The 17117-nt window shown below is 36.2% G+C and overlaps 3 protein-coding genes across 3 annotated transcripts; 2 read left to right on the top strand and 1 right to left on the bottom strand.

The window, feature by feature from the left end:
- Nucleotides 1–762: 762 nt before the first annotated feature.
- Nucleotides 763–9857, top strand: LOC127879027 (uncharacterized). The gene is made up of 3 exons (XM_052425617.1): nt 763–889; nt 2993–3170; nt 5155–9857. The coding sequence occupies exons 1-3, from the start codon at nt 788–790 to the stop codon at nt 5409–5411; spliced, it is 537 nt and encodes a 178-aa protein (XP_052281577.1). The 5' UTR covers nt 763–787; the 3' UTR covers nt 5412–9857.
- Nucleotides 9858–11359: 1502 nt separating this feature from the next.
- On the bottom strand, nt 11360–13508 carry LOC127878328 (uncharacterized). The gene is made up of 2 exons (XM_052424854.1): nt 13035–13508; nt 11360–12665 (listed from the first exon to the last, which is right to left on the bottom strand). The coding sequence occupies exons 1-2, from the start codon at nt 13506–13508 to the stop codon at nt 11799–11801; spliced, it is 1341 nt and encodes a 446-aa protein (XP_052280814.1). The 3' UTR covers nt 11360–11798.
- Nucleotides 13509–15943: 2435 nt separating this feature from the next.
- Nucleotides 15944–16852, top strand: LOC127878327 (free fatty acid receptor 4-like). Its single transcript, XM_052424853.1, has one exon. The coding sequence runs from the start codon at nt 15944–15946 to the stop codon at nt 16850–16852; it is 909 nt and encodes a 302-aa protein (XP_052280813.1).
- The last annotated feature ends 265 nt before the right edge of the window (nt 16853–17117 follow it).

Below are 17117 nucleotides of genomic sequence, written 5' to 3'. Positions count from 1 at the left end.
TCCCAGTTGTACATACAGGGTTCTTGAACTCTGATATATGAGGCAAAAATTCAGCCCCATAAGCACAGTGAAAATGTATATAATGACGTTCTCCCATTTCAGAAACAAATTTCCCCCATAGTGATTTAAAATAATTGCCAAAGTGGTGCTGTTTTGCTTTTATTTGTAAATCCTTGTTCAAAAACAGGCCACTGCAGTATAATGTAACTTTAATGAGCATCTCAAATTGTTTATTCTGAAAATTTATGATAGTATATCACATTTCAGCAAGGTAATTTATTCTCAGTTTTAAAGGGACCGTCAACCACGAATGACGAAAAAAGAAAAGTTCTAAAATAACGTATTTTTGTACAATTTATATTAGTTTATTTTGATTAAAATACCAGGACTGGTATATAACATAGAACTTAGAACTCTATTTTAGAACTTTTCTTTTTTCATCATTCGTAGTTGATGGTCCCTTTAAGGTGTTTACAGCTTGTTATTTTTAGATATCATAAAACCTTCTAACTTTTAACTTTAATAATATTTTATTGCATTTGTATGCCCTTGCCATGAAATTGCCCTGGGACCAAGAGGAAATTCAGGTTAAGTGAGGATTCCCGTTTAGAGGGGAAATCAACTATTTTGCTTTCAGTTGGTCATTTACATAGTCTAATGTGAAAAACTTTTCTTGGGTGAGGAGTTGATTTCCCAATGAGACATGTACAAAAATATATAAATATTTTTAGGTACATTTAACATTCCAGCTCTGAGCACTATTCAAAACGGAAGATTACCTAGAATTATGTCAGCAGAGCTAGTGGAGAAAGTATTCAATCAAGTGCTGCCTGTAGACAAGTACATCCAGGACCTAAGAAAAGGTCTTGACAGTCTTGGTCTTGTTCAGGTTAATACTGTTGAATGTTGCAAATAGAAGTTCTGATTAGAGCAGTTAAACCAATGTACAGCGGATGAACCAACAGTTATTACGGTATACAAAACATGCTTATTAGTCCCCTGCCTGTTTCCAGAGGGGACTATAGTGTCTGTCGATGTCAGTCTGTCTGTCCGTGTGTCTATCCGAGGTGGTTTCCGGATGATAACTTCACTTAGGGCTGATGGATTTGTTTGAAAGTTGGTCTGTAGGTAGCTTAGGGGAAGATCTGGTGTGGGATTGCATATGGGGTCAAAGGGTCAAATATCTAGGTCACTGTTACTAAAAATAGAAATTTGGTTTCAATTAACATACATTAAATTCACATTCTTCAACTATCGTGCATGCTGTAACTGTAAATGCACAAATAACATTGTAAATCTAGCAGATGCTGCCGTATAAACACAGCTAACCTTCAAGTTATGCAGGTAGGTGATGGTAGGGGACATGTATTGCGTGCAATACTAACTGTAAGCTTGTTTAAAGTTAATTGTATGGCCCTTAAAATAAGTATAGGTGGGTTGTTGTTTTTTTCTCCATTTTTATAAGCCCAATGTGTGGTTTTGCAGACTACCACTTAAATGTCTTAACCAAACCCATATACATGACAATACCATTTATTTTATAACCGAAATAATATATCTTCATTCATGACTTTGTTATGAACAAAACGAGTGCTTCAACATAATGGAATTGTGCATTTGACCAGCGAAGAAGGATGATATATGTATTATTACAAAACATGTAAAACAATTAAGTTCCCATTCAATTATTATATCCCCATAAACAAAGTTTAGGGGGGTATATAGGAGTGCACTTGTCTGTCAGTTGGGCCGTTTCATGGTTTCCACTCAATAACTTGAGTTTGGTTTGACCTGTTGATGAAACTAGGATAGTGCCTTGTATCAAGACTTTGCTCGGGATTGATTTTGGGGTCCATCACAGGGCTTTTTTTCACCACTTTGGGAACATGACTTATACCCTTGAAATTAGTAATTTAAGCATCTTTTGACCACAAATTGGGAAAATATTAGTAGTATTAAAAAATTATGAAAATGTTGGTAACTTATCATAAAATAGAACGACATGAGCTGAAACCAATCACTAAAATGGTGATTTCAACCTACCAGTCCTTTTCTGCACTGAAAAATTTCATTATTTTTGAATTTTTAAAACTGAGGCTATCCATTGGGATTTTTTTACTCGATTTGGGATATGTTTTGCCATTGGAAATATGACCAAATAACGGCTATAAAATCAGCTGGAAAAAAGCCCTGCATCAGATTAAGGTCAAGGTCACCGTGGCTAACAATAGAAAAATGGTTTCCGATAAAAAAATTCTATTTCATATTAGATACCGTAATGAAACATGATTTAAAGGATGCTAATGACGAGACCTTGCCTCAGACTGCTTTTGGGGTCAAGGTCACTGTGACTTAAGTAAAGAGAGTTGATCCGTATCATGGTTTCCGCTCAATAACTTGAGTTTGGTTTGACCTGTTAACATGAAACTTGGTAGGATAAGCTTTTCTTTTTTTGTGAAGACAACATGCGGAATATTCTGTGTCAGTGTGGCATATGGGGGTATTCGTCTGGTCTGTGACAAAGCTCTAGATGTACATTATTATCATGATGTACCAGTATAACTTTTTTTACCAATAGCATACAAAAGCATTTGGCCAATGTCCAGCATTTAAATATTGCAAATCATATCCATCAGTTGAGTTGCCTTCTTTCTTGTTTTACAAAATCTTTAACACAATAGAGGGCAAAGTTTTGAACCCATGTGACTAATATGACCAGAATATATAACTCTTGACATTATCAGATTCTGGGTCAACAAATTGAATGTAGTTAATTTCATGTATCTTAATATAACAAAGTCAAATCCATTCTTATGAGCACATTAATTTTATATTTTAAAACAATCACTCTATCGTGAGCGATTAAGGGATATTATGGCTATCTTGTTGTTGGAATGTGTATATCCATTAAAATCCTGTATAGTTGCAATAGAAATTGCAGTTTGAGTTTAAGTTTTTGAACAGCAAGATTTTGTTGAACCTTCGTTTTCAGCTTGTTCAAGAACTGCCATCTGTTATTCACCTGTTCACACCTCAACAGTCGAATCCTTTAATGGTGAAGATGTTGACACACCTATTGAACCCACAGTTTAGTGCTGAAGGGTCAAACAGAAGACAGAGAGAGAATTCCACATACACGTTGTTCATCAAATACATGCGTGAAGCTGCAAGTAAGTTCCATTCAGCGTTTATACATTCAATTGTGGTATGCATCCTTTTTGTATACACTAAAGTCTTAAATTGTGTCTAAATAGCTCCACTTTTCAAAGGAAAAGATTGTCAAACGCTATTCAGAGCTCCAGATAAGGGCCGTACAGCCGTAAAAACGCCTTTTTTCATGAAGATTTACGCATTAATTTTTATAAACTGGACGTACAATTACGACTTTAATATCCATTTACGCATTTACGAACAAAATCTGGCCGTACCGATTCGTCTGCGTCAGCGCGGCGTGATTTGTTGGTCTCTAACCTAACGGCTTTTTTCGTTGATTTAAATTACCGAAAAGTTGTAGACTGGGTTCATATATTATTGTCTATTCTGTTGTGTGATTTCCTGTAACTTGTAAATCCGTCAAAAACAATATGTCTGCGCGCAATGGAATGCCGGCTTAACCGAAAGCGGTTCAGAACAACACTTTGTTGTCAAATAATGACTACATACGGTGTCGTCTAACCATCCTGACATTAAATCTGTAAACCCAGAAAAAGACATTGTCGCCCCGATATTAAACGATTTGATTGCATCGATGGCTTAAAACGTTAGAAAACACGATGGGAAACGGATGAGACAGTGAAATAAGTGTTCATTTACTTAGCTTACTAGTTGGCTTGTGTTTTCTTGTCAAGAAAAATGAAGAAATAGTATTAGTCATGAGTTTTAATGTGAAGTTGGGTTTGCATCATAATTCAGAATGGAAAACCTAATACAGTAACTGTTTAAGAACTACATATATTAATTATAATTGCTGCAAATGTTTCTGTAAAGTCAGTTATGCACCCTTCAATATCCAAGAACACGGGTAGTACAGTACTACCTGTATTTTTGGATATGGTAGTACAGGTACTAATTGATTTTAAGCGTTACTCATTTTCTTTCTGTCAGTGGCAGTACCGTTACTAATTTCACAAATCCTTATCTGGAGCTCTGGCTATTGTCAATTGATCCTCTTGTTTGTGTTTGGTAATGTTTATATTTATCCCCCAATTGCACAGTAGCAGTCAAAAGATATTTTGTTCATCTTCACAAAGGCAGGGTCATGTATATTACCATTAGTTAAAGAGTTCAAATGTTCATAATGGTTATGTTTAATTTGAAAAAGGTCCATCTTTTAGAAACCAAGTAGTCTTGTCCAACGCATATTTTAGTACAAACTATGCTTGTCTTAAATGATATTGTCATCACCAGAGAGCATAATTTGGTACTTAGTATTTCAATCGCTATATTGCAGTTAAACACTCCAATTGCAAGCGAAATGACTACTTGTGTAATATATATTACACAGATCTTCTAACGATTATTTTGTTATTTTACTCTTGTTTGTGCATTTTATTTATAGTCTCAGTTGTGTACCACTATAAGCCTCCATATATACCCTCCTGTTAATTGTTCAGCAAGGTGTGTTTATTTGCTGGCAATACTTAAACTGCATTTTAAACTGGTGTGTGATGTTATTTGGCAGCCATATTATTTTCTGTGTAAACTATTCACTGGTTGACTTCCGGATTCATCAAACCTTGAACCTCCCCCAGTCTATACTGGGGAACATATTGTTTTTGCCCTGTCTGTTGGTGCAAAAGTATATTTATGCATTATATGTCATACCTTTTAAACGAAAATTTTGCCCAAAACATTATAGAATAATTTCTGTAAAGCAAGCATTCAAATACTGTTAAAGCATGTTGGATGTTTTAAGTAAGTTAGCTTATTCCATTAAATTTTCAAGGTAAGTATTATTATGAAAATTTAAAATTTCATAAATCATTCCTAAAAAGTTATTTCACATCAAAATCCACAACCCCCCCCCCCCCCCCCCCACACACACACATGATTATTACAGTTGATATATCCTTAATATTGCCACTTGCAGAGTGGTAAGTGTGTATAAACAGTTTAACATTTACCAAATTATTTTAGTATTATGTATATCTTCAGGTGGAAGACGAGGTGCTGTAAATCTTGGGAGCATATTAAGGTTTGCCACTGGTACAGAGGAGGATTCTGCCTTGAGCTTTGCTCTTCAGCCTTCCATTCAATTTATGGAAAGTGCTAATTTCCTGCCCACTGCAAATACCTGCATAAACAGAATGAATTTATCATTGCCAGATGAAAGTAATCCACTACCACTGCAAGAGGAACTGTTCAATTTGTTTGATCTAGCATTTTGTAACACATTCTTTGGTTTAGAATAAAAAATGACATTCACATATAATTATACCCCCATTACCATTGGTAATAGAGGCTATATAGGAGTCACTCTGTCGGTCAGTCGGGCTGTCACAAAATTTCATCCAATCTTCACCAAACTTGGTCACAAGTTGTATCTAGATGATGTCTAGGTCAAGTTTGAATATGGGTCATGCCAGGTCAAAAACTAGGTCACGGGTCACTTACTGCGTTTTAAACCGAAAGTTTGTCCGGACCATAACCATGTCATTTATCATTAGATTTCAAAATCACTTGGTACATTTGTTCACCATCATAGGACGGTGTGTCATGCAATAGAAGGACGTCGATGTCTCCAAGGTCAAGGTTACACTTTGAATTCAAAGGTCAAGTCGGTCGGTCTGTCTGTCCCAAAAATTTCATCTGATCTTCACCAAACTTGGTCAGAAGTTGTATCTAGATGTTGTCAAGGTCAAGTTTGAATATGGGTCATGCCGGGTCAAAAACTAGGTCACAGGTCACTAACTGCGTTTTAAACTGAAAGTTTGTCTGGACCATAAGTTCATAACCATATCATTTATCATTAGATTTTAAAATGACTTGGTACATTTGTTCACCATAAGTGGACAGTGTGTCATGCAAAAGAATTAAGTCGATATCTCCGATGTCAAGGTCACTCTTGGAGTTCAAAATTCAAAAAAGGCCATAAATGAGCTTGTCCATGCCATAACTATGTCATTCATTGTAAGATTTGAAAATGACTCCCTACATTAATTTTGTTCACAGTCATTGGACGGCATGTCATGCAAAAGAATTCAAGAGTTCAAAGGTCAAAATGGCAATAAAAGACAATGGCATAATCATTCTTCCAAATCGCCATAAATTAGCTTCTCTTGTTTTGTGAAGGCAGCGTGCAAAATATTCAATGTCACTGCAGCATTTTGGGGTATATGTCACGTCTGTGACAAAGCTCTAGTTGTGTATATGTATGTAGTAAAAAATGTTTTGAATGTAGTATGTGAGTTATATTGGTGTAATCAACATTTACTTTGTGAACCCTCAAGAGGCCAACCTTTTTTTGCAATCTTGAAACTTGGTCAGCACATTTGTCCCCATAACATTATTACCTCTCCTGAGCACTATAGCCCCTATGTAGAGCTTATGTGATAGTCCTTTGTTTTTTGTGCATATAGTCCTTTTTTTTTTGTGCATCGTCAATATATGCCATGTGAACGCTAGAGTCTACATTTTTGTCCGATCTAAATGAAACTTGGTCAGATAATTAGTCCCAATGATATCTGGACTCGGTTTGAAATTGGGTCATTAAGATGTCAAACACTAGGTCAAAAAAGAAAAACCATGTGAACACTAGAGGTCAAATTTGATGCCTAATCTTCATGTAATTTTGTAATAATGTTTTTTTTAATGATAGGTTCATTGTTGGTTGAGCATGAAAATAAGCCTTTTTTCCATGAACATTTACAAATTTTACTGTATTGTAGTGTACACAATGTGTAAAGTATATCAATTCTTTGAATTTGCTTATTAGCATGTTGTTAATTATGTCTTATTTACATGCAATACATTTTGCTTGTTTACATTGTAAATGTGATGTTCATTTAAGTGTTGTCTGGGCTTGTTTCCTTCTTTTGCAGCAGCAAAGTATATTGACCCTTTTACCCAAGAAAAACTATGCTGTTTACCTTCAAATTTACTTTTAAAAACCATATTATCTCCTCAGTGGTAACTTTTCCTCATATTTAACATTTTGACCATTTCCCCAAATCAAAATCATAAAAATGACGTGTAATTTGGTTTTGTTCCTAATGGTATGTAACCCCATGTTTTTGTCATATTTTTGTGATATCTTTTTCATTGTTTAAAAGTTTTTTTTCACAAATTGTTACTTATGAGCTATTGTGACCTGTCTCTGTTGGTCGTCCTGTATCTTGTGTCAACATATTTACTTAAACGACATCTCCTCCTTACCAGCTGGTCCAATATTAATTAAACTTGGCAAGAATGTTCCTTGCATGAAGCTCTTTTAAAGTTTTTCAAACAAAAGCATTCCATGAATAACTCTGGCTCTTGTTGCCATGGCAAGCGAAAGGAAAAACTTAAAAAAATATCATCTGTTTTACCCCCACTACCATTGGTGGGGGGGGGGCTATATAGGAATCACTTTGTCTGTCTGTCCCAAAACTTTGTCCGGACCATAACTTTGTCATTAATCGTAATATTTTAAAATGACTTGGTTAATTTGTGCACCATTATGGGACGGTGCATCATGCAAAAGAAGTATGTCAATATCTCCAAGTTCACGGACACACTTTGAGTTGGAAGGTCAATATGCCCATAGACGAGTTTTTCTGGGCCATAACTATGTCATTTGTTGTGAGATTTTTAAATCATCTGGCAGGTTTGTTCACCATCATTACACGGTGTGTGATGCGAAAAAATTCTGTCCATATCACCAAGGTCAAGGTCACATTTTCAGTTCAAAGGTCATATATGGCCATAAACTGACCTTGTCTGGGCCATAACTATGTCATTCCTTGTGAGATTTGTGAATGACTCAGTGCATTTGTTCACCATCATTGAACAGTATGTCAGGTGAAAGACCAACACCGATATCTCCAAGGTCAAGGTCACACTTGCATGATAATAAATTATTCTTTAAAATAAAATAAAATTAGTTTCTCTTACTTTGTGAAAACAACGGGTTAAATATTCAGTGTCAATGTGGCATGTAGGGGAATTAGTTAGTTCTTCTTGTCTGAGTTATTGTCCTTTAAAGATTCCTATGTTATTACATGTTGTTAAGCGCAAGTTCTCTGAGCCTTACACATGTTCCATTTTTCAGCCACTGTTGTAGGTGTATTGCCAAAATTAGAGACAAAGCACATTCAGGGAGCATAACCTTTGTGGTCTGTGACAGCGACTTGTACTTGTAATTGCTTAGCATGAATGGCAATCTTTTGAGACAAGACCATATGGTGCAGGTAAAGACGTAATTAATGAGCTAAAGGTAAAGTTCTAGCAATAACATGTTGCCCGTGTCCGTTTGAATGACTTCATGTGATATTTCTTTTGTACAACTTTGTGAAAGTATGCACACGAGCTGCATTCATGTAATTGAGAATCTTATTAAATGTTTAGTTATTTGAGGTTAGTCTGTGTTACTTCATTTAGAAGCAAAATGAAAATGCCCAAGGAAATTATAGACAGCCAGCATGAGATATGTAATTATCCCCGCCAGAGGCGGAGGGATATTGTTTTGGCGTTGTCTGTCCGTCCGTCCGGAACACTTGTGTCCGGAGCAATATCTTGGAAGTGCTTTGGCGGATTTCATTAAAACTTGGTATGAGTATATATATGGATAAGAGGATGATGCACGCCAAATGGCATTGTACATCATCTGTTAATAACGGAGTTATAGCCCTTTGTATCTTGAAAAAATGCTTTTTACTATAGGCACTTTTGTGTCCGGAGCCATATCTTGGAAGTGCTTTGGCGGATTTCATTGAAACTTGGTATGAGTATATATATGGATAAGACGATGATGCACGCCAAATGGCATTGCACAAAATCTGTTAATAACGGAGTTATAGCCCTTTGTATCTTGAAAAAATGCTTTTTACTATAGGCACTTTTGTGTCTGGAGCCATCTCTTGGAAGTGCTTTGGCGGATTTCATTGAAACTTGGTATGAGTATATATATGGATAAGACGATGATGCACGCCAAATGGCATTGTACAACATCTGTTAATAATGGAGTAATGGCCCTTTGTATAGTAGTACGTCATCCGTCCGATTTGCACCCATCCTTGAACAAAATATATGTTGCGGGGGATATCAATTCTACGAATTTGCTTGTTCTTCTTGAATCTTGCTCGATTCCTGTATGTACAGTGGGAATAGTTTGTGCAGGTATGTTTGATTATGCTGTTTTCTTCATGTTCATACTGTGTGTTTGTATGTGAACACAGTACATGCTATGTAAGTAGTTCTATGTGTTATTGTTATGTTCTTGTAACTAGATATGAAAACAAAATGATAAGCTGCATGAAACTTTTATTTACAAATTCAAAATAATCTCAATTGACCAACTGTAAATACATAATAGAGTGATTGAAATAATGTATCATATTTCTTTATTTTTTATTGCATTAGTGTAGGTTTTTTGCTAAATTATTTATATACAGCAACTTTTCTTGAGCCAGTAAATATCATTGGGGATTATTTCTTAGTAATTTTATATTTAGTTTTATTTTTTCAAATAAATATAGAGATAGGAGATAACTTTGTTAACAATGGAGCCAAAGATTTTTAAATGAAAGTGCTTTATTACTGTTTTGATTCCTATATTTTAGTTGTTTTCCATGTATGTTTTGTTTTATTTAAGAAAATTTGTTTTATTTGTAATTGAAAGTAAATAAAATAACCTGAGCAAAGTATGCTCATGAAACGCTTGTGTTGTTGCCTTAATTATGTCCAGCGTGTATGTAAACGTATTAGCTTCTGTCCACTCTAGATCTCAATGACACACTTTTGCCTCCATGGAACTTTGCTGGAACATATATCCCAATATCTCGGCTGAGTGTAAAACTTGGTCATGGGGGTCATAAACTAGGTCATTAGCTCAAATTGACTGGGTTATGTGGACGGGCTTGTTAACACTCTTGTACTCAACCTTGTTCCAAGCAAAGCTCATTTCAAATCCCTGCCATCATAAGCTATTTAACTTATGACAGCAGAATGGTTACTTTATCAACCGACATGTTAGTAATGTTTACTGTTTTGAGGAGTAATAAGTACATTAACTTATTATCCCCCGCCAGAGGCGGAGGGATATTGTTTTGGCGTTGTCCGGCCATCCTTCCTTCCGGCTGTCCGTCCGGCACTTTTGTGTCCAGAGCCATATCTTGGAAGTGCTTTGTTGGATTTCATTGAAACTTGTATGAGTATATATATGGATAAGAGGATGATGCACGCCAAATGGCATTATACACCATCTGTTAATAACGGAGTTATGGCCCTTTGTATCTTGAAAAAATGCTTTTTACTATAGGCACTTTTGTGTCCGGAGCCATATCTTGGAAGTGCTTTGGTGGATTTCATTGTAACTTGGTATGAGTATATATATGGATAAGAGGATGATGCACGCCAAATGGCATTGTACACCATCTGTTAATAACGGAGTTATGCCCCTTGGTATCTTGAAAAAATGCTTTTTACTATAAGCTTAGAGCTTTATCTCCATTAACACATGAGCCAGAGCCATGAAACTTGCCATAGTTGTTATCCCCCGCCAAAGGTGGAGGGATATTGTTTTGGCGTTGTCCGTCCATCCATCCGTCCGTCCGGCACTTGTGTGTTCAGAGCCATATCTTGGAAGTGCTTTGACGGATTTCTTTGAAACTTGGTATGAGTATATATATAAATAAGAGGATGATGCAAGCCAAATGGCATTGTACACCATCTGTTAATAACAGAGTTATGGCCCTTTGTATCTTGAAAAAAGCTTTTTTCTGTGACAAAGCTCTTATTTGGCGGGGGATATCAATTCAACGAATTTGCTTGTTGCACTAAGAAGCAGCTGAACTCCGTTATATGATTGAAATGGTGTTGACAAAAATAACACCGTATTTCCTCATTCACATCAACCCTCTTGACCTACAGTAGTTCATAAACGAGGAAATGAATGTAACAAACCATAAATATGATTATTTTTGTTATGCTTGTTAGTCATCAAATGGTGCAACCTTGAGGTATACATTAGTGGCGAAAAGTAGGTCACATACATTGAAGTGTGCTGGGTAAATGTCAGTTCCGACGGACGAACAGGCATGTCTCTGGGGCGGAACAATTGAAACAATTGACTAGCGTAATATTCCGTATTATCACGTGGTCAGTTTAATGAAAACTAGCCAATACAAACGCTTAAAGGTATATTACACATGTTTATTATAAAACTATTCGTAATGGCTGTATAATATGGGGAAGCAAGGTATAGCATGTGATAAAAATAATGTGCAGGCGGAGTATGCTGAATTTGCACCTCCGTCATCATAAAATTGCTCATTCTCAATTTACATTGAAAATGAAAATGTTACGTTGATAGCGCAAATGAAGGAAGTGCATTTGTATCTTGAAGTATAGATTTTAATACACTATAATAACCATAATTAAGTACAAAATATTATAAAAATGAATACTTGCGTTTTAGTAGATTTAATTAAGTCAATTTACATATCGGGGACTAAATAAATTGCTTTGATAATTGAAACGTATGTTGGTATAGATGTCACGAAAACACTTTCTGCAAAGGTTAAACGTCTATGAACAGGCCCCTTAAACTTCGCTTGGAAATCATAAAGCAGCTTGTAAAAATCGAGCAATCAATTGTGTTGTCATTCACTTAATATCTGTTTAGCTGTCAAAAAGATGTCTATGCCGTGATTGTTTGACCTCCAGTTTTGAGGACATAGCTCGTGGAGCCGTCGCATCCGGTTTTCTTCAACACTAATTTGAAGAGATGATAATACTGGCCTGTTGTCCAGGGACTCCATATCCTCATCAGACGAAGATTCTGTACGAGTGTTTGGAAGAATATCATCAACATGTGCTGATGGGTTGTCCATCATACCGGCCGTGTAAAGCCGCATTGGTGTTGAGTTCACTGTTCGTATTCGATGGTGATTCCATGCACCTTGCCAGGTGTTTAACCTTTCATTTATCTTTGAAATAAATACGTAATGAAGTGCAAACAAGTCTATTTCATTTAAAATGTCAAGCCGGCCATTGTCCTCTAAAAAGTAAAATAAGTCATAAAAATAACTCAAGACTCCGTCATACACGTCCCTCCACAATCGTTCAATACGTTGATTGTGTGTACTTTTACCAGTGAGCATACTTCCACGTCCTGTCCCGCGAGCATTTATCATGAAGTCGGCAACCTTCATATTTTCACGGCCTTGATCTGATCTGACCCGGTCAGGAACTCCAAATTTCGAAACACCATCTCTGAAGCAATGCAAAACCGTCTCCGCTTTGTTGTTGTCCGTGCATCTAAGATATGTAACTAAACGACTGAAACCATCAATGCCGCCTATTATAACAAAATGCCATCGAATTAATTTATGGTTGCTGTCAATGTGCCATAAACAATTTGGAGCTGAAACGTTGTAAATGCGACGTCGTAATCGCCTTCTTTTTCGTGCACGAATTCCATCTTCGTCTAGGTGTTTCAGACACTGACGAAGCCTGAAACGTTGAACCTGTATAAGAAATAATACTTTATGTTGGTTTTATGCAAAAATGAATATGCTTTAATTTACTTCTACATTTAGCCAAGTGCCTTATAAACAATAGAATTTTTTATGAAAAAAATCTAACAAAATTCTTATTTTTAATAGATTAAAGCGATAGCCGTTTCAGGTATGATTGTTTGGCACAAATCAAACTGTACTCTAAAACTAGTCTTAACAATTTAGTTAGTTTTCAATTGTTTGACAATACTTTATTGGAATCTGCACGGACAAATGTATCTGTTTATTTATAGACTGTCTACTAAAATCAATCAACAATGTACCGTATACGCCTTCAATTATAAAAAGATCTAGTTATGCATAGTAAAATCATGGTACCTTAATTCCTTTTTGAAGTAAAACTTTTCGCAGCATTTCTTCTCCACACCTAGGAAATTCAGTGATGGTCGTGGCAACAACAATGTTTAGTTCTTCTTCATCAATTTCTGTAAATGCGAGCTTTGACAAGCCAAATTGACCCATCTTCCGGAATAAGGTACTTTCAGAAACCCCAAGTGCAATACTAGTGTCCTTCACTGAATATCCGGCTTCGAACAATGTTTCAATCATGATACTTGAAATTTCAAAACGTATATTCCGACACCGTGTACTATCATTATTATGTGCCCACGGATTACTCCGGTAACAAACACATTCAACACGCAATTTCATGATAGTTGTTTTGTCATTTACACCCAAGCAATTAAAGTCGTACAGTGACATAAGTGATATGATGTCCGGTGTTATCTTCTCCTGTCTGAAGCGCCGTATCACTCCTTCTTCCACTCCAAGTCGCTCAAGTATCAAATCCATATCAATTGTTGTAAAATGATGCAGAACAAATTGTCTTCCGTGTGTAATAAAAGCTTCGTATATAAAATGTTATCGTTAATGATTTTTAACGTATTTTTCAAATTTTATCTGCATAAAAAGACGATATGTGTTTATATAATTACGATTTATGTTTATATAAAGGTCTTTTGCCTTTATATAAAGAAGTAATGCCTTTATATTATGGAAGTTTATTATATCTTTATATATTAATGCTTTATCTGTGTATATTCAAATTATGTATTTATATATTGTGATTATGCATATATATAAAGGTTACAGGCATTCATATAAAGATCTTTTGCCTTCATATAAAGAAGGAATGCCTTTATATAATGGAAGATTATTATATTTTTATATATTAATGCTTTATCTGTATATATTCAAATTATGTATTTATATATTGTGATTATGCATATATATAATGGTTTCAGGCATTCATATAAAGATATTTTGCCTTCATATAAAGAAGAAATACCTTTATATAATGGAAGATTATCTGTGTATAATACATTAATATCTGTATAATTTTACATTTTATCTATATATAAGAAAATTATATCTTTATATATTAAAGTTTTATCTGTATATATTCAAATTATGTATTTATATATTGTGATTATGCATATATATAATGGTTACAGGCATTCATGCAGAGTCAGATTGACGTAATATCACAAGTTTTGGTATTATAAGACAGTCAAGGCGTTCCATATGGTAGCGTTTGAGGTATGCATACATATTCGTTATTATGTAATGGAACTTGTCAAATATAGATTACTAGTGACTCCATTGATTAAAGATTAGGAATTGTGCAAATATTACCCATAAGAAGCTTGATGAAGATTGCTAGCATCAATGCAACCAAAAGCCCCAACCGTTTTATTATAGAATATATTGCTACGTTTGTTTTTTAACGACCGGCTAAGCCTTTGACTAAAAATGTAAGCCTGCACAAAGCTCTGACCAGTCTTGTATTTACCGAATCACGCACTTACTACCTGCTCATCCGAGACACAGCTTCAACACTTTGCGTAATGCGAAGGACTTGAACTGATCTACCGATACAAATATTAAGGAATTACATTTTTCAAAATTGCTTTAACGCGGAATCAAAGCTTCGTAAATTAATACGATTCAAGAGGAAAAATCTTGCTATTAATTTAAACGGACAATGTATTCATTAACATCTAAAGCTAACAAGTTTATCCAGGACATCAGCATGTCAATAAAGCTAAATATGTGAATACGATAACAAATAAATCAATTTAAAATTATTAATGAGATTGTGTTGCAATGTGCATTGCATGTATGGTCCCCGACTAAACAACGATCCTAGGACAACATTAAGTTACGACAGATTGTTAATCATATGCGAAAACATAGTGTCGGTATATAAAATAATATGTACATTAATTAATGGGCTAGTATGATGTCGAACCGTTAACGTACATTTAAAAGTCAACCAACACTATTCAACAACAACACGAAACACGTCTTCCATACTTGAAATATTCTTTTATTGACATCCATCCGCTCTTACAAGTGAGTCCATTTGCACGCACAGTAAAATGTCTCACATGCTCACGTCAACTTTTATAGTCAGATAATATGTTCTGTCTCATTTGTGAACATCGCGCTTGTGGGCGTTGTGCACGAAATATTGACGTCTCTTTCCTGTTATTTAATAGTTTAAAGTGGTTAAAATTTGTAACTTGAAGATGTTTAGTATCACTGTATGGAAATCTATTTGTACACACTACCATTTTAATGTTACGAATAATTACAATACAGTGATAAAGGGGGATTGTGTTTGTGGTTTCACGCACAGTGCAAAGACTTTCAATACTGTTTATATGTGTTAAGTCTATATTAAAGTAGCAAGTGCAGTCCGCTGCTTCTGTAATGATCTAGTTGTGTTTTAAATAGAAAACTTATTATATAGGAATAAGTTTAATAAGGTCATCGCTTTTCATAATCGATTTGAATATTGGAAAGGAACTCGTTCGGTGTGTAATTAGAAAAAGACATCTCGAAGTGTAAATGAATATGTTAATACCTAACACATAGGTAAGAAAAACTTAATAATTATAACTGAGAATTCCAAACATATAGAGTATGTAATTGCAGCAAGATAAATACGGCTGTAAAGAACCTTCCTATCGGCATGTTTGGAATAGTTTGGCCACATCGGTAGGTTTAAGACAACGATGTCGTGCAGCGGGGCTGAGATGGGTAGGTCCTATATTTGTGTCGGGAATGGGTCGCACATGAGGTCATATTTCACTTTTTTCTCAGAATTCCAGAGGGACTGGGGAGCTGCTAATGCACTTGAGGCCAGTTTCATGCTCGTATTGTCAATTCTCTCAGTGTTCAGCAATTCAATCATTTGTCATTTCATACTGAAATCGAACACAATGCGAACTGTCACCAACTGCTTCGTGTGTAACCTCGCCGTGGCCGACATTGCGTTCTGCATGTCCGCCCCTCTCGTGGCCAGCGTCCGAGTGAACGAAAATTGGGCAGTGGGTCGAGGCGTCTGTCGGTTGCTTGTCTACTCTATGAACGTCTGCGGAACGGTCATGCTGTGGACGATGTCAGCGATCAGCATCGACCGCTATATGAACATAAACGTCGGCGTGGCGTCCAACAGGCGCCTCCGAAAGTGGCAGGTCGTCTGCATCTGTGTCCTTATTTGGTTAGCGAGTGCAATCTGCTATCTCCCTTTCGCCATGTACTTTAATATTAAAGAAGGCACCGCACTAAGGAACGAGACGGTGACGGTATGCACGCTGGTCTGGCCACGTGATCAACATCTACCCGTCATCTTCATTTCACTGCAGTTTGTACTGTGTTGTTTTATACCCGTCACCATTATATCTTTAAATTACATTCGTATATTAAAGAAATATTGGAAAGCAAAGCGGGCCATAGAGAGTTTCGCCTCAACTAACGTACGATCAGACACTCGTAAAGAAAGCCGCGTAAGAAAGCAACAACAAGTCGTGAGGAAACTCGTTCTTATTGTCATCGTCTTTGTCGTGATGTGGTCTCCCATGTTCGCCGTCATCGTGCTGGTGGAATATGACGTCACTAAAGGTTTGAACTTCATTCCATCGTCGGCCCTCATTTGGGCGCTGATTGTGGCGTACTGCAACTCGCTCGTGAACGCAGTTATTTACGGATCAATTTACGTCACGATCTGGAACGCGTTCTCTGGTTGTTTCAGACGACAGGAGAATAACGTCGTCGCCGCGACGATTGCTGTAAACAACAACCCTGCCAACCCTGTCACAAGTGTCCATCCGGCTAATGTCAAACATTAAAGTACACGTGTACTGGAGTTAACAGACATGTTCACAAATGGTGGGCAGGGAGTTTGGGTTATGTGCAGGGCTAGACGATGTTCCCGAAATATTGAAAATGTCCTGGGGCTGTCGCACGAGAACATAATCGATTCGCAGGTGCCGATTTACATTCTTGTATTCAACTGTGCGGACATCATACGCTGAGCTTTTTGCACTTACATTTATCCCGGTTTTGCCACGATTAATCTTGTATATTTGTCTCTTTGTATAATTGGTTTTTCTC

The sequence above is a fragment of the Dreissena polymorpha genome, chromosome 4, assembly GCF_020536995.1.
Source record: "Dreissena polymorpha isolate Duluth1 chromosome 4, UMN_Dpol_1.0, whole genome shotgun sequence".
Lineage (NCBI taxonomy): Eukaryota > Metazoa > Mollusca > Bivalvia > Myida > Dreissenidae > Dreissena > Dreissena polymorpha.
This window is presented reverse-complemented; position numbering and strand designations above follow the sequence as displayed.

Coding starts and splice junctions, on each gene's coding strand:
- LOC127879027 (XM_052425617.1), top strand. CDS start 788: ATGTCAGCAGAGCTAGTGGAGAAAGTATTCAATCAAGTGCTGCCTGTA. Junction 890..2,992: donor ACAGTCTTGGTCTTGTTCAG/GTTAATACTGTT, acceptor CTTCGTTTTCAG/CTTGTTCAAGAACTGCCATC. Junction 3,171..5,154: donor ATACATGCGTGAAGCTGCAA/GTAAGTTCCATT, acceptor GTATATCTTCAG/GTGGAAGACGAGGTGCTGTA.
- LOC127878328 (XM_052424854.1), bottom strand. CDS start 13,508: ATGGATTTGATACTTGAGCGACTTGGAGTGGAAGAAGGAGTGATACGG. Junction 12,666..13,034: donor TACTTCAAAAAGGAATTAAG/GTACCATGATTT, acceptor TTTCTTATACAG/GTTCAACGTTTCAGGCTTCG.
- LOC127878327 (XM_052424853.1), top strand. CDS start 15,944: ATGCGAACTGTCACCAACTGCTTCGTGTGTAACCTCGCCGTGGCCGAC.